This window comes from Falco cherrug, chromosome 4 (assembly GCF_023634085.1).
Source record: "Falco cherrug isolate bFalChe1 chromosome 4, bFalChe1.pri, whole genome shotgun sequence".
NCBI lineage: Eukaryota > Metazoa > Chordata > Aves > Falconiformes > Falconidae > Falco > Falco cherrug.
This window is the reverse complement of record NC_073700.1, coordinates 70942611-70966373: the sequence shown is the minus strand read 5'-3', so window position 1 is coordinate 70966373 and position 23763 is coordinate 70942611. Positions and strand designations below refer to the sequence as shown.

General features: G+C 36.0%; 1 protein-coding gene across 6 annotated transcripts in view; it reads left to right on the top strand.

The window, feature by feature from the left end:
* MLLT10 (MLLT10 histone lysine methyltransferase DOT1L cofactor) overlaps positions 1 to 23763 on the top strand; it is a 136917-nt gene that overhangs the window by 26446 nt on the left and 86708 nt on the right. For all 6 annotated transcript variants that reach the window (XM_055709381.1, XM_055709383.1, XM_055709379.1 and 3 more), the window contains 3 exons: positions 2793 to 2847; positions 16373 to 16482; positions 22633 to 22736. In XM_055709381.1, the coding sequence (XP_055565356.1) occupies positions 2793 to 2847; positions 16373 to 16482; positions 22633 to 22736 (269 nt within the window). The remainder of the gene's footprint in view (positions 1 to 2792; positions 2848 to 16372; positions 16483 to 22632; positions 22737 to 23763) is intronic.

Genomic DNA, 23763 nt, shown 5'->3' with positions numbered 1-23763 from the left:
ATGGGGCACACTGTTCCCACTTGGCAAAGCTACTGGTGTTACTACATGGTGCATATTGAAACTTGGGAGAGCCAAAATGGTTGACAGAATCGGAGAGTGTGGAGCCAGGGAAGGAGCTGGGCTCGTAGCTTGGAGGAGGAAGTGGAAAGTGACACTGTGCGGTGTATTAGCTTACTAGGGTGCTATGTTATTGCAGATTGTAGCCAGAATTCACTGCACCAGAAGCACTCTGTGTCATCAAAGTATCTCTGCACAGTTGCACAGCTCCAGCTTCAAGAAAGCTGAGTGCAGGCATTCTGCTCTCTGCCAGGGAGAAGAATGCTCCACAGAGCTCCCTGCCAGCGAGAAAGATACTCCACAGAGCTCCCTGCACTCAGCTTTTCTTCCGCTGTGCTCTGCTCACTTCTCTGCTTCAGTTTTCTGTCTTGTGTCTTCTCTGACTGGTTGCAGCCAGGGCTGCAGAGGAGTAATGAGGGAAGATGTAATGGACCTATGAGATGCAAGACAAAAAGAAATTAGTTGAAACTGAGCTCTGGTGAGACTGAATAGAGCATGCTTAACTCTTCTGCATAAAGGACTGGTTCAGTTCCTTGCTGCTTAGTGTCCTGTGATAATTTTAATGCTTTTTATTTTGTGGTAAAAGTTTGCCAATTCTTTAATTACTAATATTATTTGCAGTACTATGGCTGCCTGCCTTCAGTTTTGCTGATTGAGCTGATTGTTTGATTATGCTTAAATTGCATCAGTAATATGACCTGAATTAAAAATGTTAAAAAGAAAAAGTTCATTTTGCTCCATTTCACTGATGTGATTTAAGGGGCAGCCCTACAGATACTTGGGTCAGCAGCTGAGGGAGTGGTGGAGGCAGAGATTAATAAGGAAGAGGTGAAGGGAAGAAGAGAACCTCCTAAACTGGTTCTGCCACTAGTGAAAATGTATGTGAAACTTCCACAGGCTTGCAGAGGTGGGGCAATGTAGACTATATTAATAGCTTCCCTTGTCTCAGTGGTAGATGTATCATCTCTGCTCACTGGCCTTAAGCTGCCAGCTCACAACTTTGGGGTGGGAATAAACTTCATTGCGCTGTCACCATCAATATATACCAGGTTTCTTGCTTTGAGAATCTGTTTCAGTGTATGGGGACTTCACTGGAACAAACATACTGCTATTGAGTGTTTCTCAGCACCTAGTATTTAATGTTTGGAGAGATGGAGTGTGAAGATACAGCTCACATACATACTGCATATGTAGGATTTTGTTTAAAATGAACTGATCAGTTCATTTCAGTGGCAAGGAAGTCCTTATAACCTTGACTTCAAAAAAACCCAAACAAAATAGTGTAATGATCTCAGTCTGCAGGCAGCTTACATACGTTTTCAACCATTTTTATCTCTAAATAGATAGAGAACATAGACTTAATGCTGTCTTTCAGTAAATTGCTGATCGTTTTAGTAGGTGAATGTGAGGGAGGGATAAAGCAGAAGACAAAAAGCAGCAATCGTAAAGATTCTTCTAACTGTGTGAAGCTGTCTATATCAATGCACTGAGCAAAAATAATTTAAGAACTTTTTTATTCTACCTTTTGTGAAAGTCACTTTGCTGCTAATATAAATTTTATTACATATTAAGAGGAATAGATAGTCCTCAAGATAAACTTCAGCCATCTGCATTTCAGGAATGGAATTTCTCATTCCTCAAATTTGGACAACCTGTTTCTGAGGCACTTCCAGCATCATAGGCTCCTTTATTTGCTGACTTGGCAGTTAGCTGGTACGGACAATAGTACTGTTCAGGGAACACAAAGATCATCTGTACTGATGCCAGGTGTCCCTCTCCGTTTGAAGGATGTGGTGTTAAGTCTGGATCTGATGATCAGACAGTTCTTTGGTTTCTTGAAAAGCTTGTTAGACTGGTATACTTTGAGTTGTCCCTAATTTGGGAATACATAAAGGTTTTAAGAAGGTCATTCCTAGGTATAGGATCTCCTGTAATGGTGTTCCTTTGCATGTCATTTGGAGCAGTTGAAGTGGAATGGATCTCAAAGCTGTTCCATTTCTGTCGTCTCCAGCATGGTTTGGAATTGGTTCACGCTGCTGTGGGAGCAGAGATAAACTTGCTACTAGGAACTTGATAGAGACAGAAAGATTGTACTGTTGTGATTTTGGTGTATGTCAGAAGAATACGATTTCAAACTGCATGCAGACATGCAGTCTTGGAGAATTTCAAGGGTGAGTCAACTTCTGACCTCCTTTTTCTGAGACAAAGTGGGGCTGGTTTTGGTCTCTCAGGGTAATTGAAAGTCTGCAGAGGCTGTGGAGTCAGCCATAGTATGTGCACCTGTGCTGATTATTATCTATGGCATGTCTTTGTGATTGACCACCTTGGTGAATATAGAGATCCTAGGAGAAGGAAATATGGTAGGGAGTCTTTGGGCTGTGCCCAAGTTTCTTACCAAGCCAGTCTACTCCATGCTACAGTTTTTGGAGGCTTCTCTCCAGAATTCCAGGGTGTGGAATCCAGGAATAAAAATTTGGAGGTAGAACTGCAAGTAGCTTTAATCTATCTATCTATCTATCTATCTATCTCATAGTTTAAAGATCTGGAAGAGAAAGCATTGATCGTGACAAAGTAATATTAATATTCAAGTTAAGATTAAAGGAAAACATACCTATTCACTTCTAAAGAATGGTTGCTTCCTTAATGTCAGCTAACAGTTTTAATGTGTGTGGTTTCTTTTTCAGTGCTGCTATGATCATTCCATTTTTTTATTTTATTTTTGCTTTTTTTCCTAGAGATGTGAATTATGCCCTCATAAGGATGGTGCTTTAAAGAGAACAGATAATGGGGGTAAGTTTTATTCTTATTTTCTGTGAACTCTTATTTTGTAAGAGGGAAAGAAGTCTGTGGAAAGAAAATAATTGCAGGGAACCTAAACATCAATGAAAACACTGGCTAGTTTGGAAAGAGCGAGCTGTTTTACAGTAACCTTTATCTGGCCTATTTAGGTTGAATTAGTTGTGAGAACATCAATCATTATTTTAGTTTTATTTTTAGAAGTTACAATGAAAGAGAAACTGCATTTTAACGTAAGATTTTAATGGGTAAAAAGGGTAAATTTTATGTGTATTTAGTTGGAGTTTGAATGTTTATAGAAAGGTGTTGAAAGTGCACCATTCATGGAGGAAAGTGGAATTTTTATGTCTGTAGCCCACACTGAATGCACCACTGCATTTTCAAAAGATAGCTCTTTCATGCCTGATTTACTAATAGGTTCTGTAACAAAGAAGTTAGAGCTGAAAAGTTGCAGTAATGATTACCTGTTCCTTGTATCTTTCTAATTTCATTGTTCAGGTTATCGTCAGTTCTGCTCCTGCTGAGTAGAACTGCTGGAGAAATTCTCCACTGAATAACCTGTCTTGATTATGTTTATACTTATAGGTGGGTGGTATGAGTGCAAAAATTTAACTTTTCAATAATTTCTGGAATTCCTTCTCTCTTTACTAAATATGTCTAAATTCTTGTCCATCATCTACCTGTAAACAGTTTAGTCATTTTGATACTGAACCCTTTCTGTTGTGAGAGGACAAAGTATGATCAGGATTGTGGATTTCATTTGGACAGTCTGTGTAATTGTATTCTGGAGATTTTATGCTGCATATATAATATTCTGACTAATTTATATCTTAGCTTAGTGTTGATGCAGATTTGCTATTTCTGTTGCAGTTGAGTTGCAGGAACACAGAGCCTTCTTGTGTTCAAGCTGATCGACCCTTGCCCTTGCCTATACTTTGTAAAGTACAGTATACACGCTAGTGTTCACCATTGTAGTGTTTGCTTATCTGAAACATGTTAGTGAACTTCGCGTCATTTGTGAGTGTTGGGAGACTGTATTGAGCCTGTCATCTGTGTCAGTGAAACTACCATCTTAAGTGCCAGCCCATTACTTCAGCCTTAAAACTATTCCTCTCAGACAGGTTGATAATGGCACTGTTGAATTAATTTCTTCAGAAATGGCAGTTGGACCCTTGCTTTTTTTAGGCAGTGAGTAATAAGAAAGCCTCAAACCTCTTGAAATACACAGTAAAATTTGTGAAGTATGAAGTTTCTGATGTGTTTACTGCATTTATACTTGAAGTAGTGTTTGGGAATGCCTTGCTATTCTCTATGGTGATTTTGAAACTTTTTCTTTGCATAAAGTTTTGAGAACATACTTTGACAGTGTGCATCAAAGAGCTGAGCATCCTGTTATCTCTCTTGTAGTTGTATTAATTGTAGTTGTGAATACTTGTCTGAAGGTGAAGTACTGTATAAGATTGAAATTCTTCAAGTTTAAACAGCAAAGATGTTACACTTTATGAACAGTATTGTCCCAACTATAATTTTCATGACTAGCTATTTTCATCAGTGAAAGCTTCATAGTGAAAATTTCATAGCAGAGAAGGCTTAAAAATTTGTACTTCACCTTCTGAAAAGATACCTACCTTAGTAATAGATATTGTCCATGGTGTTGAATACAGCAAATTCAACCTTATGGACCAAATGTCCTTTAAATAACAGCTTTACAGAAGGATGTGAACCTTGGAAAAAATAAACTCCGACTGGTGTTGCATTTCAGAAATCTACATTCTTAACCTGAAGGTTTCCTTTAAAAGAGTTGCCTAACAAGGTATTGTGCTGGCAGAGTTTTGGACTTAAGGAAATACTGTTGAAGGTCATGTAATGGGATTACTGTTCTAAAATTACATTTACAGTAGGTTAATATTTTGTTATAATATATGTTATATATAATTATATCATATAAATACAATTATTATATATAAAATATCACATATATTATATATAATATATAATAATATAATTATATAAAAATATAATAAGGTTAATAATTCCCTTCACATTTTGTTGTGAAGGGAAGTGATAAAAAGATGCAGGTCTTCCTGAAGAAACTTTGAAACAAACATTTCTGATAAAACCTTGGAAGGATCCAGCTTTAGACATTTGTAATTATGGAGTCTTTTCTGTAAGTATAGGAATAATTAAATGGTCTATAGCTTTTCAGAATGACTGAAGAAATTACTGATTTTATGTCAGTGACACAAAGTTATGCTTCTTTCTGCCTTCTGGCAACAGGTAACTGCAGTCTGTAGCCAGAAAACCAAAGCAGTTTTTGTTTTGAATATGCAGATAGCATAGCTCATGCATATGCATGATCTGCTGCTCTAGCAGATTTTTTTTTTTTTTTTTTTTTTTTTTTTGTAACAGTCTTCTGGATATTTGCTTTTTAATAGTGTGAAGAAATGTGTTTTGTTTGGGTGTTGAAGATACTGTATTTTCTTTTATGTCAGGAATCTTAGTGTTTTGTGGTCCGCTGAGCTTTTACTAAAGGGTTCCATGATTTTCTTAACCTGCAGTAAGATGCCATTGCTGCAGAGAGGACCCTAGCTATGCATTACTTCCTCCTCCTCTGTGATGGTACTAGCATTTAACATCACCCTCCACCCCCTGCCCCGGGTTCCTTTTCAGCTAAATGAAATCAGTTCCCTGACTCAGCGGACCACGCTAGTGCTGCTATAGGGGAACGGCCAGGACTGTTCTTTTACCAGCGGCCTGTACATTAGCTGTCTTAAGTCGGTTGCACAGCTGTAACTGAAAGCAGCCTATTCTTCCAGCACCTATATATTGGTGTTATCTTGCTTTTAAGAACTTCGGGGCACTGCAAGATATATATGACAAAGTAGTCTGGGAATCAGACTTGCATTGTTGTTAAGTATGACTTACTGATTAGAAAATAGTAGTGGTGCTCTATGGTGTGGTTTTGTTGGTGTGTTGTGGGGTTTTCTGACCCCCCCTACCTCCAAGTGGCATGAGGTTCTTTTGTGTGCATTCTTCCTCCTTCTCCCTCTCCCTTTATCGGCCTGTTCCTGCTTATCTGACTTTCTGGAGATCAGCAGTTCTTTAGATTTGCTTCTTAGGTTTCATATTTTTAGTTGGAGACATCTACTCTGCCTTAGTTGTGCTTATCAGTACAGTTGTTGAGGGTTAATGTTATGTGTTCCAGTATCATCTGTGGCAAATACGGAATTAACAGTTTTCAGTGATACCATAAATACAGTGTTCTTGGAGCAGTACCGTCTGAGACCTTACACAGAACTTGAAAGTGCCAGCCTGAGATGCTAAGAGAAGAGGAGCATATCATGGAGGCCAAACAACATTTCACCTGCTCTCTATTACTGTGAAGTAGATTCTTGGGAGTTTTCTTGTATGACTTCTCAGTATACTTTCCCTGCCTACAAATAATTACGCTCTGGGACTTGTTTAACCAGAACTGGTATTTTTGTGTTTAATGGAAGAGTCCATCACACTATTTATGTGTCCTCTTCTGCGTAAAAGTTTAGTTCCATAATGTTGTGTGGCAAGGCGTTTTGCAGTTGATCTGTACAATATGTCAAGATGTACACTGGTTTGTTTTGAAGCTGTTACCTGACAATTTTATTTGATGCCGCTTGGCACTTGCCAAGGGATAGGACGAGACAAAGAGCAATTATTCAATGTTCACCTTTTCAGTGCTTCTTCTGGCTTTATAGACCTCTGTCATATTCTTCTTTTGTCTCCTTTTCAGGATGAAGAAGCCCAAAGTGGGCATTCCTTGTACAGAAAACTGACCATCCCCTTTCTCCTTCTCTATATGTCTTCCAAATAGCACATAGTCCTTACCAGAGCTGAATGTGAAATTTTAGAGAAGCAAATCTACTGTACGTGATGCTATGGAATCTCTAGACTGCAAAATGATTACAGTATGATTTAGTGTTCCCTAACATAGCCTACTAACGTAATTATGGGTCACCATTTTTTGGTACACATTTTTCTCATTAACTACAGAATGTTTTCACTAGCCTAAGCATTCATGTTACCTTGAAACTAGGATAAATCCTGAAATTGGAATGAAGGCATTGATTTTTAGCAAGGCTTTTGCCTGAAGAATATTCTGAAGATTGGGTGCACTGTTTTCTGCATTTGCTCTGAAAACAGAAGACATGGGTAATTTACATTTTTGCAGCATTAACTGTTTTTACAGCCATAGTTAACTCTTGGCTCTTTGGGTTATTGGAGATGGAATGGGACAAGTGGAAGTTCAGTTATTCTAGATAATAGTGACTGTACTCTGTACTAACCAAGTGGTTTCTAGGCAGTGTTGTGGAAATTTTACGCTTTAGTGTTGGAAATCCATGCAGATGATTCTGCACCAAGTTGCTAGCGTGTCTGGGTCTGGGAGGACTGAAGAGTCATGTAAAGTGCCAGGTGGAAATGACATTTTTTGTTGCCCATAACCACCTTAGGTACACTGGAGAGTACACAGATGCCTGCCTGTTCTTGACTTGGTGATGGTGGGTGCTGTCACTGTAATCAGAACCCGTAGTGAGCTCAAAGAGATAATTCTGTCTGGATTTGAGTGGAATATGTCCTAGTCTGCTTCAGTGTCTGTCCCTCCTGTGTTTTCCATTGTCAGAGACCTGAACTGACCCTGAACAGAAGCAGCTAATGTCTTGTTCTGCATGTTTGTTTGCTTTCTTCATACTGTGAAAATGGTCATTCTGCTCCTGCACTTGTACAGATCTTGGAAACAATACAGTTGGATTTAGCAGAGTGTAGCCTGGACTAATATCTGTGGTGTGGCTTATCGGTCAGCAGCAGGTTATCTGTGCTAAGGATTATTAAGAGTTGACTGTATTTAGCTACATGTTTGATTTAATTAATTTTTTAAGAGTAGTGGTCGGACATTGCACAGTTATGATCAGGGTGATTAAGTTTTGAATACATTTTAATAATTTGGCTGCCTAATATTTGTGACTGTCTTACAGCTATGGTTAATTTTTGTGAATAAGAAATAATCTTTCCTATATGTGGGCTTTGTGGAATTTGTTTTTATATAAACAGGACTTTTCAGTGTTCAGAGGCTGCAGTTCTATAAATTCTGTTATTTACTGTAGTTTTTATTGATTTTTTTAATTGATATTAAAAGTAGAAAAATAGGATTGAGTTGAAAAAGGAACTTTTCTCTTAGAATATATTTATTGACAGAATTCCTTGCTAAGTTTGGTATTCATGTTCATTCAGAGGCACCACTGTGGTTTTAAACACATGACTGTTTTTTTGAAATGAGAAAAACTGATGCGTGTATGAGTTGCTAATTGATTTGCTGTCTTATGTGTAAGAAGGCTGTTGAAAGAGAGGTTAACTTTACTTTTAGTTTTGTACTCTATATGGATTAGTAGTTGGACAAAATATAAACACATTTTTTTTGGAAAACAGAAAAGCAACAAGTGAGCATTTGTTTGAAGATACTTGAGAATTGTTGGCTGTTTGACAGTTTTGGGCCTTTTCCATTCAGTAATGTTTCCTTAACTGTTGCAGTAATTTCCTTTTGGGTTTTTGACACTCAGTGAGGAGGAAATAAAATCACGAGCATTGGAATGTATTATGGTTTTTTTTGAATCCAAATTCTTCTATCTTCTCACAATACTGGGTATGCAGTGTGTTTTTGTGCAAATTGTGCAGTTGTATGTAATACTGTGCATCTCCTATTCAAATAGTTTTCCTACAGTAATCTTGTCCACGATTTTCTGTAAGCCTAGAAGGCTTGATTTTGCTGTACAAGTTGTTACTTTGAAATCTGATTCCACTGGATGATGATCAGGAATGCTGTCTAACAGCATTCTTTGTGTGACTTTTCACCAAGACTTCTTTCATGCAGCTGCTTGGGAAAAAGCCAGTTAACAATGTGGTGGTTTTATGTCATGGTCCAGGCCCTTTTCCCATCCCCAGGGTTAGCGTCGGGGTCTCCCAAGTCTATAAAAACATTATACGCTCAATTTTGCTATCGCTGTTGTTAGTCAGCAGCTCTCACCTTCAAGTTTACTGATCTGATACATTTTCTGGGTATTAATGTCTAAAAATGTGGATGGTATAATGTCATATGTACGCATTCAGGCATACGCATTTTGTAAGAGGTGCTTACCTACAGATGTTGTGGTCCTTTAGTGTTGTGCAGATTTGTAGGGATTTGAATGTGTATTTATTTTTTTTAACTGGGAAAGACATTAAAAATTGATAAACAATTTAAAATATTTTACTAATATACATACTACCATGTAATCTATATTGTGTATTTATTATTTATATTGCTAGTAATCATAATGTATAACTATGACAGATTTTTTTAGAGCTTTAGATAAATATTTATGACACTACTTCCTTATGTTGTATCAAAGGATTTCTTGAGGAAGGGGAAAGAAACTCATTAATGCTTGTAGCATGCCAGATAAAATTATTAAAGCTATTAGCTTACTCAGTGTACCAGTGGAATGTAATCTGAAGCTGTTTTAAAAATGTACTATTTGCTGTGCTGCTGAATGATGATCCAAAGTGAATTTTTCAAATGTACCAATTCTTTGAGGAACAAATTTTGATAAATGGAGAGTTTGGTGAAATTCTATAGCAGGATTCTGTAGGGTGAAGCCTTTGCTTCATAGACAAACTATTGATTTATTTTATCAGAAATTATCCTTCTTTCTATGTACCAATGACTAGCAACCACAGTTGTGAGAGCTCTAGTGGTTAAGTGTGAGCACTTTTTTTACCCAGCTTTGAAAAGACTGGATCAAACAATGCAGTTACAACACTGTATTAACTACAGCAAACTCTAAAACTGTATTTACTAGGGTAAGGAAAATATAGTAACTTAAGATGATAGCTTTATTTTCTGCAAGTTTTATTGTCTTTACAGGAAAGGAAGATCAGGGTCAACATAAAAAAGCATGTGGAATGCCTTCATGGAGAGAGCTTAACTAAAGGCCTACAATAGCATTTATTTTTACCCTCTGGCAAATGGTAACAGTCTTAAGGACATCTTGCTGTATTCACCTTTCAGAGTGGGACAGAGCTGAGTCTTGGGGTCAGTCAGCAGATCTGATAGTTGTGGAAACTGAGGGTGCAATTTCCTGTAATCTAGAACAGCTGTTGACCTCTGCTGAGCAGAGTGGCCTGTAGTTATCCCATGGGTGGCTGTTTCTGCACTGGTAGTTTTGTGTATGGTAATCACACCGCCTCAGTGTGGGTTGTATCAACTTATTTACTGATTGTACTGGAAAGGTAAACTTCTGTTATCCCACAAGTTTAGTAATCGGGTGAATAAAATATTGTACTCTGCTACATGGCAAGCTTATACTATGTGGATAGGCCAAGGAGGCACTGTTGAAAGTGAACAGTAAGGTGAGACCTTACCTTTTAGTGGCAGCCCACGGTTGAAATGAATTGAGATATATCCTTAAATTACAACCTGGAGCAACCATGATAAGAAATGAACTAACATTTCAAAAGGAAATGTTTTTCCATGCTAGAATAATTCCTTCACTTGATTTAGGAGTGAGCTGTAGTTTTAAGCAAAGTAGAATTTCCTTAGTGAGTTATAATGGACTCTTCAAGAACTACACAAAACACATAAACAAATTCTACTCTGGAATTGGTGCACAGTTAGGAGACGGTGATGACATTCCGGAGCTCTCCTGTGGGACCAGACTGACACTATGGTTGGATCTTGGTGTGAGTTTGTGATTCTGGCCTCTGCAGTCTGGTACTGCTTTGCAGTACAGCTTTAACATTGATTGTAGTTAAGTAGAGGCCCTAGTGTAGTGCCTACTCTGTGTCTTTTAGATCACAAGCTATAGGTGGGCTTCTCTTGATTTGGATAGTAGGATGGACTACAAGTTTGTTGCTGTTACTTTATTATGAAGTAAAAATTCTAAAAGTAAGGCTTCAAAATTTGTACTGTAAGATTTAACGGTACTATGAATTGATTGACAGTGACAGTGCTTTTGTGAATCAGGTTTTGAACACTTAAGCAGTAGTTTTAAAGGCATAAAATTAGGTGGATAATGTACTATGTATTTTTTATCTTCTTGGATTTCCTTCATTAATTTTTAGATTACTTCAGTAGAGTTTGGTTCTAGTTACAGAGTTCTTTGTTGGCAACAGTCTTTTGTTTGCTGATGGTGAAATTATTAGGAGCTACTTGTTGTCACATTAGGATAACAGATGAACTGTTTACTTTTGGTTAGGATTACAGAAGCTGAGTTTTGTTACTCTGAATGTTAATGAATAATGTATATTCAAATTATATATGCTAAGTATGTACTGCTAGGCTTTCAATGAACTAAAAATCTGTTAGGAACCTGAAATAAAAATCTCAGCAAAAGATTAGTAAAACTTGGATAGATTCTGTGCTAGTAATTAAACATTTTGCATGTCAGAGAGAAACACAAAAATTGGAAAAACTCAGTAGTGTGTCTGAGGGATGAATCAAAAAGGACTCAAGTCAAAAGCTGGAAGTTTCATAAGACAATTTTAAACTCTGAAGGCTTTTCAGCGTGAATCTCCAATTTATTATGATATTGGATAAAACTGTTTTAATTATTATTGTTATCAAAGTAGATCTTGGAATTGGTTTATATGTGGTTTTGATGTTGTTTTGATGTTGGTTAGAGTTGTTTCCCAAGATCTCTTCAAAGGAAAGTGTCTTAGCTATGCTTGTGTGATGTTATCTTAGAAAGCATGGTGCATTTTTTTTTTTTTTTAAGGTAAGCAGCATTTGCCAAAGTTATTGGACTTGAAAGCACAGTTGAAGTAAATATTTTTGATTTTAATTTATCTCACCAGTAAGTTGTTTCTAATAAGTAACAATCAAAACCAGATTCTGGATAGAAGCATTGATTGTTGTAGAATATTGGATTGTTTAAAGCAAAAGAGGCAGTGAACCTGCCAGCCCACGGTAGTCTTCTGTATTTTTTTCCCTGTCACTTCAGAGAAAGCAGTGCTGATAAGAATACACAGAAACTAGCAAACTCAGGGGCTGATTTGGCTCCTTGTAATAAATTTCTTAATTTCTTGTTTTTAAGCTAAAGCCCAAGTTTATTTTAAAATAAGCAAGCCAGGCATTGTCATCTAGTAAAAATACTATTATTGAGAAAGCACATAGGTCAAATGGCCACCCTCTCAAAGACTGAAAAATAGGAAGTTAAGTAAGGGGGGTAGGGGAATTCTGAGGGTAGGGAAAATTTAAAGAACATTTTGCAAGATGCCGGTTCCAGCATTTTCAAAAACATGAGGCCTGTGCCCCTCCGTCCCGCCTCCTGTTAAAGTTGTCCTGAAAGGGAGATGAAAGCAAAAGTAAATTGAGTAAATAAGCAATTCAGTGGGAATAGTAAGAGTTTGTTAGCAATTACTGTAAATTTTATACGTAAAATTAAAAGAAGTGAGAAATAAGTCTGCGGCCAGTTGTTTGGATGCCAACCATGCACAACCAAAGTGAATGGAAGCTTATAATTGATTAAAATAGTAAAGGTTATGGTTTATACAGATGGTTTTAGCAAATTCATTTGGAACAAAAGTGATCTGAAAAATGGTATGAGTGCCTGGCTAAGTCTGTTGAAATTAAGAAAAGTCAGAGTATCTTGTTGTTATTTTTGTGTGGTGTTTTGGGTGAAGAGGAATGGCGATAAAATAATTTTCAGTTTCAACAGAAACTAGTGAGAATGTTTTAAGTGTTATTGAACGTGTAGAACAGTGCTTCTGGAGTTGTTTTTTATTAAGTCTAAAAGATGGGTTTACAACAGTATCTTTCACACTTAAACAGTGGGAAAGCTCAAAAAGACTGGATTTTTAATGATGGGGTTTTTCATGGGGGGGGTCGGAGGGGGGAGAGAGGAGGAGAGATGTGTGGTTGCTGAAGTTCATAGTTGCCTAAGAATAACGTAGCAAGTGATTTGAATAGGAAATTTACAGTGTAGTCTTTATGGCTTAGTGGAGTTAATTGAAAAAGATGTATTTTAATTTAGTTTTAAGTATCATGAATCCTTATAAATGCTTCCTTCTTTTATCCACTGTATGCACAGTTTTGATGGGTATCTGTTTAGGATGTTTCATTATCCCTGCAGACAAAGTAGGCAATTGTCATCCAGTAAAAAATAGTAGACAAAAGCAACTCAACTCTGAACATGACAGTAGGTATTTTATTCTGTTGGGATTCAGAGCTCTGTGCTCTACTTCAGAGTAGTTGTCTAAAATGAGAAGGAAGTGGCAGTGGAGGACGGGAGAGGCATTTTCTCACTGTGTTGTATAGTTGAGTCCTTTTCGTTGCAGAAAATGGTTAAGAGTCTAGTCTGCTTGTATGCTAGTAGCTCCTTCTTCCATCAATGAGAGACAGAGGAAAGCTATCATGCTTTGTTTTGCTGTAGGCGTCCTTACGTGCTTACTCTTCGTAGCAGTGGTGACTAGTCTTTTGATGCTTAGGGAAAAGGTGATGGTTGTTTGCTTCCTTGTCTGTATTCCTCCACTACTATCTTGCCCTTATATGGTGAAACTGAATCTTCTTGACCTACCTTAAGTTGAGAAGTTTTGTAGAGGAGACCTTATTGAGTTTTCTGAAGATGGAGATTCCACAGCACCTTTAGGCAACCAATCTGTAACCACACTTGTTATGGAAAAATGTCATCCTTATTCTTTCTTCAGGGAGAGCTGCTGAACCTCTGCCTCTTTTGGTTCTTCCGGGTGAGCTGTTGTGCTCTGACAATTTTGTTTCTTGACCAGTAAAACTTTGGACAAAAGAACATTTAAGCAGTTGTGTATGGAGTCTCTGAGCCCTAGTGGGAGCTGGTGCTGGAGTTAGGCTTCTTTTATGTTGTAAGCATTTGAGGCTGGTAATGTAAAGATGCTGCACACTCCCCTAGAGTTAAAGTTTTAGTGAACAGGTTGTGAATTTTCAGCAAGGTTGGATTATCTGGGATCTAAGGATGCCACACGGCAACCAATGGAAAAGGTCCCTGGTCCTCAGTTCCCTGGGTGCTTGTTGACTGCTTGTTCAACAAGTGTATTAGTGATGTGGTAGTTCATTTATTTCATTATACAGATGCTGCTTTTGTTTTCATGAAAGTGTGCTATTGCCAACACCTATTCTGGGTGTATTTTGCTCTCTGTATTTTGGAAATCGGAATATATTAAGCTTTTAGGTTTAATTTGTTTTGATAGTGTAGGAGTGGTTGTTAAAGTTACTTCTGAAACTGGTTTCTTGTAGTGAAAATAATTTGCTTACCAAAATTGCAGTTGGCTTAAGTGATTTTTTTTTTTTTTTTTATGTCTCTGGTATATTTTGTATATTTACGTGATAATTTTCCATTATAAGTAAGTATAACTGGAGTACAGGCTTCATTACATCTGAAGTAAAAGCTTTTGCCATCTGTTTATGTGTAACTAACTGAAGAAGGTTTTTTTTCAAAATTTTAGTGTCACTTTTCTACTGGTTTAGTGGGTTTATTACATGAATAGTGTTTCTACATGAGTTAATTTGTTGAGAGATTTAAAGATAAATATTCACCATTAACACTGTGTTAACGTTTATTTATCTGCCTTTAGTAAGATGACTCTGGTTTAGGGCAGTTTGCAAGTTTTACAGAAGTCCTTATAAACGCTTATTCCCTGAAGATACTTCAAGCAGAGAACAGAAAGACTGTGATTTTTATAGCTTTTTTTCAGTCTGTTAATGACAATTTTAAATGGTCTGTGGAAGTAGTTTTAAAAGCAGCTCATGTTAGGAAGTTTGTACTTTCTTTTCCCTACTCTTGTATTAGTGTGATGCTTCTTCTTGTGTGGAGTAATTCTACAAACTATTTGTGAATAAAATGATGAAGTAGCAGTGTTTAATTGTAGATGAAATACTAGAATGATACATGTTACGTTCACTATGAATGTTGATGATGATGATAGTTATGTGTGTGTGCTCTTCATTTTCTATATAACTACCAATTGAGTAAATGGGGGAGGGGGGGACACTAATTAGTTGGAAGCAACTACAAATGATTTGTGCTTTAAGAAAAGAACGAAAAGCACGTATGCAATTCCAGATACTAAATACTATTCCAGAGTCTCAACAATACTATTTGTAAGTACAACTTTGTTTCGCTCAGTTCAAGAGTCAACGTATGGTTGGGTGAAGAAATTAAGAACCTTTAGATTCAGTAGAGTAGTTACAAAGAGAAAATACAAGATGAAAACAAAACTCAGAAGGTCTGCAGCGAGGCAGTATGGTGGGTTTTGTGTGTGATTTCTTGTTGTTGTATTTTTTTAAAAAAACAACTATAGGATGCATTTGTACAACGATAATTTACTTTGTTTACCTAATCTAATAATCTACTAGATTATCTAATTATGTAACTCTGACATTTTGTGTCCTTAATATTTGCATATAAGTAAGCTTGGACAGAAGGAAAGCACAATTACTTTTAAGGTGTACTTGAAGGTCTGGTGACAAAAGATTTCAGTTTTCCTCTTGGGGAAGAACAGAATTCACACTAAATGATTAGCCACACCAAACTGACTTTCAGGTGGCGTAGCACTATACTATGCAGTGTTACTTTTGTAATCCTATTATTAGGGTCAGTATATTAATATGTTGTGTTAGCTATATAGCAGCTTCTGCTAAATTTACTGTTAGGGCAGACTGTCCTCCACTGAAACAATCTAACAATTCTTCAGGATCTTATTATTCAAAAAAGGCCTGAAATTAGTAGGTTTCTTTTTGAATTGGTGTTTTCCCCTCCTCCTCTATCCAACTGAATGTCAGACAATTAGGTATATTTACTTACTGAAATGTTACTTAGCATATTGTGCTATAACAACTGAGCATTTATTGATGACCCCAAGTTAATAAGTTAGAACAGGACTGGATATAGGAGTTGGTATTCCTACGAAAAAGATGAGTTGGCCATACATTCAAAGAAGAAAAAGAAGAGATTTGATAGAAGGTGTGTGTGTGTGTGTTTTGGATTTCTTTTTCTATAGAAAGAAAACAGGAGTCTAGTCAAATTAGAATGACTTTGTTTAAATAAAAAGTATACGCAGAAGTCTTAAATGATGGTAATGCGTGCATAAATATTATTTTGTTCAGATGGTATTTCCCCTTTTGCAGGAATTTGCATAGCTTTTATGTGATGACTGTGTTAACCCAAGAGGTTTAAAGAAATAATCCATTTTTCCATTTGTGTGTCACTGTTTGTACAGATCATTATTCAGTTGAGAATTTATAAAAGTAATACTCCATGAAATCCAAATGCTAAACTTAAAAATGTATTAGAGCTCGTCTAAACTTTGGATAATATAAAATGACATGTAAACATGACTTAGGTAACTTATGTCTGTAATATTCCAAATAGTTAAAATAGTCCATAGAAAAAAAGTGTTGTAAAAGGTTCTTTGTACTATAATTGAAATGTCCTTTGAGCTTCGAGAATACATTAAAATTAAATACAATTATAACTTTTTGTAGGTTGGGCTCATGTGGTTTGTGCTCTGTACATTCCCGAGGTGCAGTTTGCAAATGTTTCTACAATGGAACCTATCGTGTTGCAGTCTGTTCCTCATGATCGTTATAATAAGGTATAATTATATGTCTTTTTATCTATATCTAATGTATTTATTTTAAAACTTGTGAGCTTTAATAATCTTATTAGAATGCAGTTTAAATAAAATTCATAAATGTATGCAGTAATGTTGCATTTTTTTTGCTATGACTTTATGATAAATTCAAGAATTAAGAAAGCTATGTTACTAAATTAAGCTGTAAGGTTATGTGCCATGCCTCATTATTCTTTTACAGATTGGAGACTGTTTTGTTAATTTTAAAAATATCGTTATCTTTGAATAACAGTTTATTTTGAAAGGAATGTGAAGTATTTCCTATAGGTTAAAATGTGATTATTGCTTATTTGAAATGTTGTTATTAATTACCACCAAGTCCTACTGTTTTAAGAATTGATATGTCCATAAACATATCTTTTTAGGAAGAAAAGCTATGATAATATATTCAGGCAAAAGCTTGCTGACTTTTGCCTTTGTAAACAATATTCTCGTTAGTAGGATTATTTGCTTACAGGAGAACTGCTTCTAAGTAAGTGTCAGTGAGATGGAATGTTTTATAAATTGTGGGGAGACTTTATTAAAAAAAAACACGCAAGTTATAATAACTTATTAATGTTCTATATTGATAGTTACATTCTTCTGTTTTACTTGTGCTACCTCTTCCTCACTAAACTACATACTCCTTCGTTTTTCGCCTTCTGTAGGCAGCAAGCTGTCTGAATTTCTGATTAGTTTTATTACTAATTTATTTTAAGTTAATTTTAAAATTAATTAAAAACTAAGTTTATTTTTCTTGTGGTGTTCTTTTTACCTCTAGTTTCTTTCTTTCACTTTATTTTATGGTGGTTTGTGGATGCTGGGGTAAAAGAGGAATAGGCTATGTTAGAAAAGAATGAGAGAAAGAAGGCACATACCACCTTTTAAAGTTCTTTCTACAAGGAAACCAGTCCTGTTCATGTTGTCTGTGACACACCACACCCCCCCCTGCCCCCTTTACATCTCTGATTTATGCTCCCTGTTTTCTTATCCTTTTTTCATGCTTAGGTCTTTTCCTTATCTGTTTCAGATTCTTACAATTGCTATCAGTATGTTTTGCCCATCTTATTTACCAGTGTATCTGAAAAGTCAGGAGTCAAACTCAAGGTTCTTCTCATGCTTTCTCATTACGTACTACCTGAGCACCTGTATTGGCTTCCTTCTGCATTGGCAAGAACATGCAACAGTGAGATGAAGTGCAGAAGTAATAAAACTTTTGTGCTTGGATACAAAGTAGTACAGATTTGCTGTAGTGGATGAGTTTATTTGCTCTCTTTCCTCAACTCTGGGCCAACAGCACATCTGTTTTCTCATTTTTCCTTGAATAGTAGTCACAATGTGTTTTATGGTGTGTGCGGTTTTTTGGTTTTTTTTTTTTTTTTTTAATTGGTAGTGGTTCTTTCCTCAGGTGCTTCAAATATTTCATGGAACACTTTGGATTTTGTTTTATCTTGTACCGTTTCCATTGATTGCAGTTGATACTGGATAAGTAAATCTTTGTAACTTCAAAAAGTGTACCCTGCATATTTTAATATTACTTGTTCACAAAGTCCATTGTTGGTCTCTGTCCTTAGTTTTTAATTCCATTTTGTTACAACTAAAGTTTCTTCTTTCTTGAACTGATTTTTTTTCTAAATATATGGTATATAGTTGCTTTTTACTGCAAAAATACCATGATTTTTTTTCCTGCTTGCTAGATAATTACTAGTGCCATACAGATCATGTTGATAGAATTCTTGGTGTTGTCTAGATCTTAGTTTTCTGCAGTTTTGGTGGGTGTTCTGCTTCAGGCCCATTTTCCATGTTAACTAACAGTCAGCCTAAAACTATTTTCATACAGACCACTACAGTATATTGTAAAATATAATGAAATCTATATCAGAAATTTCAAGGTTTGGGGTCATATCTCTAGCCTGCAAAATTTTTTTTTGTTTTGTTTTTTTCTCTCTTTTTACAGAACTTAGCTTTTGTTGTCTTTTATTTTGCCTACAGTTCAGGGAATCAAATAAATGCCTGTAGTGCCGTTGCTGCAGCAAACCTCCTGAAACCAATCTAACTTCACTGCCAACAGCAGTCTGGTTGTTAACAGCACAGAATTTAAGAGGCAGTCACTGACAGGGACTCTCCCAGCTTTCTTGGTGAATCTGTAGCCAGTGCCGAGTTTGGTACTGCTGTGGCTAAACTGCTACCAGTTCCTGATTAGGCTAGTTTCCAGCAATACCCCCAAACCCAATACAACTACTAGCCTGCAATAATTTCACCACCCCCACCCCCCACCAGGGCTTTGCTATTCAGTATACATTGTGTTTATTTAAATGATACATTTTTCTACATCAGAAACTTTGTAAAGTGTGTAACTCTGACTATCAATTTGGGAGGAAATGGGAAAGAAAAGTTGTTTTTTTTTTTTGACAAGTAGATAAGACAAACGGTTCTTAAAACATCTGTTGTACAATTGTGAACAAATGTAAACATGTAATTAGGCAAAAAATGACTACAGTGGTTTCTCTTTTTAGAGAGGCTTAGTGCTAATTTCTTTCTGTCTGTCAACTTAGGTTGGAATAGGGTGATTTTAAGAAAGATTTTATTTCCTGTGAAGTCCTAAATAATTATGTGTGTGTGGCTGGATGCATATATATAGAATGCTAGCATATGCAATTGCGGGAAAATTACCGTAAGGGAGAATTTATACTGTAGTCTTTTAAAATAAAAACAAACATCATTGAAGTTTTGCCAGGAGATAGTACTCAACTTACACAGTTTTTTTTCTGTGCACTTTTTTCTTTATTGAACACTTCAAAACATGCAATATTACAAAGTACAGTAATCTTAAATACAAGAAGAAACACAGTGGACAACAAAACAAGACTTGTCAGTGCAAAATTTGGCTGCTATTTCCCTGATACTTATGTGCTTCTGGGATAAAACCCATCGCATTAGAGAGTGAATCCTCTGAATGACTAGTGGGTTAACTAACAGGAAAGCTCTTACACAGTCGCTTCCAAAAAGAAATGGACTAGTAGTTGCTCTCGTATTTAGTAGATATGTGTTATTCCTTGGATGGTTATGCATGGATATCTATTTAGTTTATGTGAGCTTTGTTTGTCTTTTTCAGGTTCATTTGAAAGTACGTGAAAAAAGCCATAATTATATTCAATTAGGAATCTCTTTGAAGAACTAATCAAAAATAAGTGCATTTTGAGTTTCTGGACCTGCCTAGTAGTAAAGGCAGCTGTTACACTTTTATTTCAGTATTTAGTGCGACAGTGAGAAATTTCTGTACAACTCCTAGGTTTGAATCTGTAAGCATGGAATGCTGTTGGGTAGTTGTTACGAGTAAACTATTTCTCCAATTACTTTTTGTTTTATAAGGTTTTTCTTGCCTCACCTTCTGCTTTTGCAAAGAAGGTTTATGTTTTGAATCTTTGGAAGAAAAATGTTGACAGAAACATAAAGGCAGCTTTGCAAAATGTGTATTTTGCCATTATTGAAGCTGAGATACTTGTGGATTTTTTTGAGTAAAGTTTCCTTGCTGAGTCAAAAGATTTGTGTAATGTTTTGCTTATTTTCCAGTGAGTTTGAGATAAGTTGTGAGTACTGTCTTCCCTTAAGAGCTCTGAAGAGCAGTGCTGCTTTAGGTGGTGGGACACAGAGAGTTTCAGAGGAAATGTAGCAACTGCATGAGTTTGCAAATGTGTGAAGGTCATAATTTTTCTGCTTTGTGAAAGGAAGAGAAACGTTCTCAGGCTTCTGGAATTGTTTGTGTGTCCAAGAGAAGGTACAAGTATGAGAAGCTCAGGTTTAGAGAGAACTTACTGTCCATGTTGGAATGGGAAGGTGAACCTTCTCTGGCCCCATTTCATGTGGAAAATTACAAAAAGATTTTATAGTTCTTATGACTGTTATAGGAAGGATAGAAGTTCACTGAGCTGGTTAAAATGGGTAGGCAGTCCACCATGTCATGTTTAAACTTGTTCATAACTTAGCTGGTTGGTTGTTATTCTTCAGTCCTGTTACTGTAAATTAGTTTAAGGGGTCCTGAATGACAGACCCTAAATGTAGTATGTAGTGTTGAAAAACAGGGCCTACATCCTTACTAAATTGAATGCTTATATTTTCCTTCTGAGCTTCAGTGGGGAAAAAAAAATCACATATCTTAAGGCAGAACTCTGAAAAAACAGAACAGTAAATGGAACTTGAGTTTTATGGGGTCTGTTGAACTTTCTCTTTATAGAGGTACCTTACTTTTGAAGTAGCTTACACTTAATATAGTTACTCAGATTAGGTTGATAGATCTTGACCTTGTTTATTCCTAAAAGCTAAATGTGTCAGTCAGGTCATAGTATGGAAAACTGAATAGCAGCCAGTCTCAGACCCTGTCAAACAACTGAATTATCTGTGTGCACTACCTTGATGTACAAAGGGAGCAAGGCAAAGAATTGAGTAGCATTATCCCCTTTCTGATACTTCAAATGTTAGGATACAAAGTATGATTTTAGGATATGTGAGCTGTTAGGTTGAATGCTTTTTAAAAGTCCTGTGGACTTATACAAGAATGACTCACCAACCCTGGAGTCTTGCGTGTTAATGAAAATGCTTTAATTGGCTGATGCCTCATGTTAAACGTTATTCTAAATACCTTGGTAAAAGGTTGTTCTGATCTCAGAATTTCACTCATTTTCATGTCTTTCTAAGTAATAATAGTTTTGCATTATACCCTTCTTATTTTTTATTTCAGTGGTATCTTGGTCCATTTTTCTTAAAGTGTATTTTCTACTACCCATCATGGTTGATGTTATTTTTATTTATTATTCTACTCATTCTCTGCTTCGTTGAAGGGAGGTTGTGATACAATTGCAGTAAAACAGTTACAGTTTAAAGGTAGACTTTTTTTTTTGAGAAGAAATAAAAAGTTTCTCCCTTCTCATCTTAAGATCTTTTAATGGGATTTCTACAGAGATAGTAGTGTGTCATTGATGTCAGCTACCTCAGTAAGGTTCTCTCATGTAAAAAGAGACACTTGACTGCCATAATACTGGAGGATACTTCCAGTAAGAATCTATTCTTAAATAGTTAAGTTTTACACATAAATATGATATGATCTCTAAATGGCCTTCCAGTAATCAGGACAGTAAAAAATAGAAACAGGTGTAGTTTTCCCTGATGTTTCTCCCTGAAACGCTGGTGAGAGATTGTAGTGATGTCTAGTATAATAGTGAGCTTCCATACAGCATGTATTCATGTTTATTGGCTACGTGTTTAAAAAAACCCCAACAAAACAAACAACAGTGTATTGAATAATGAGAAAGATTCTGGATTCTTTTTGTCTTGGTGTTGTTTTTGAAAATACTAAAAATTAGCATAGTATCTCAGTAAAACAGATAAATTGATGGAAATGCTTTTCAGGTACTAGACAGGTTGTTTTTATTTTAGATTATTTTTGAGGTTGAAATGGGTTTGAAATACTAAATCAAGCTTTGTTTACAGAAGGTTCTTGCTTCTTTAGTTTGTAAGATGTTTATGGGGCTGTCCAAGTTACGCTGAAATTAAAACAGTGTTCTGTCAAATACCATATTTAATTAAAGGTAACTGAGCATCATATGAATATTGAAGCATGCTATGAGACTTGGGAAAACTCTCTACACCAAGTGTATGAATAAAATTTTAAGTTTGCAGTTTTTCTGTATGTAATTTTATAGGCATATGCATGTATGCCATACAGTATCTTGTACTCAGTCTAATTTGATGTTTCTGAATGCCACAAATACAGGTAGTGTTAAATGAATTAAAATAATTGTGACCTGAAAGGACATAAACACAAACTTGAAAACAGGAAAATCTTGAAGCCCAATGCTATTAACCTTTGGCTGTTCAACCGTTTGACTAGTTGAATAGCAGTATAGAATTTAAGTATATGAGTATTTGTACTGCTTTACTGTTGATGAGTGCTACACAGGTCCCAAGTGTCTACCAGGTGATCTCCTATTGCAAACGAACATAATTAGTCTTTTATAAAGAAGTTCTCATATAAGCTAGCTGCAAAATCCAGTAGTTCTCAACCTAGAATCTCCTCTGAGAACACAGAATTTATCTGTATGCTTCTTATCATGTTAAGTATTTTCTCTTTGATAGACATGCTATATCTGTGATGAACAAGGAAGAGAAAGTAAAGCAGCCACTGGTGCTTGTATGACATGTAATAAACATGGATGTCGACAAGCTTTTCATGTAACGTGGTAAGTATATTTTATTACTTAACATCTCTGATGTTCCATAAAGAATTGATGCACACAAAGTAATTGAATGAACTCTTCAGTATATTTCTGAGTAAAGAAATAAAAGTGGTTTGTGTAGGAATACCGAACTTCATTATAATAGAGTTTACTAACAATCTGGCAGTAGCAGCATAGACATTGCTGTGACCTGCAAAAGGTGTCTGATAGTACTCCTTTGGGTCATACTAAATGCTGTGTGCTCCTGTGAATAAGTTAGTGTGGTTTTTTTTTGGCTGTTATGTTATTTTTCTTAAGATTATATTTTATAGGATATAGGAATGTGAAAACATTGCTTGTTTACCTGTTAAGTGATTTGATGTTTACTTTTGGTAAATTGGTGGGAAAAATCATTGAGCTATGCATGAAAATATACTAGACTCAACCCTTCTGGTACAGATTTCCAAACATTTGGGGGTAATTCACCTCACTGATTTTATCTAAATGGTACAAATCTAACCTGAACTATTAATTTAGGTTTCATGTGTAGCTGTTGGAGAAAATGAGCTGTGTCTATCATCTTGATTCATTCCAGTTACTTAAGTTTGCTTGCATTCAGGAGACACTTGTCTCATTTTATAAAAACTTCTAAAAGAAGCTGGATAATTAGATTAAACCACATGTCAACAGGTAAAAGGAGGCAAAAGGAGTTCCACCCCAAAATTTACAGGCTTTACTTTTTTATTGAAATTCAACTGAAGCTATTTTGCAATAGATAGATAGCAGATTTACACAGAATGTCTACCTGTGTAATCTGTGGATTTACCCGTGTGTTTTATGAGTGCCCCAGTATGCTGCTTCATGACCAGCTCAGTCAGAGAAATGGTATTTGCATACTTAGATTACTTAAATGTATTTTCAGTGTAGTCAAGTGATACTTTGAATATTTTATGCAGATCTGAAAGGATATAATTCTGTAGTTAAGACACTGATTTCTTGGCAGCTCTTTTTTCTTTTAGTTACTTGACTGTCTGGCAGGGTTTACTCTTTT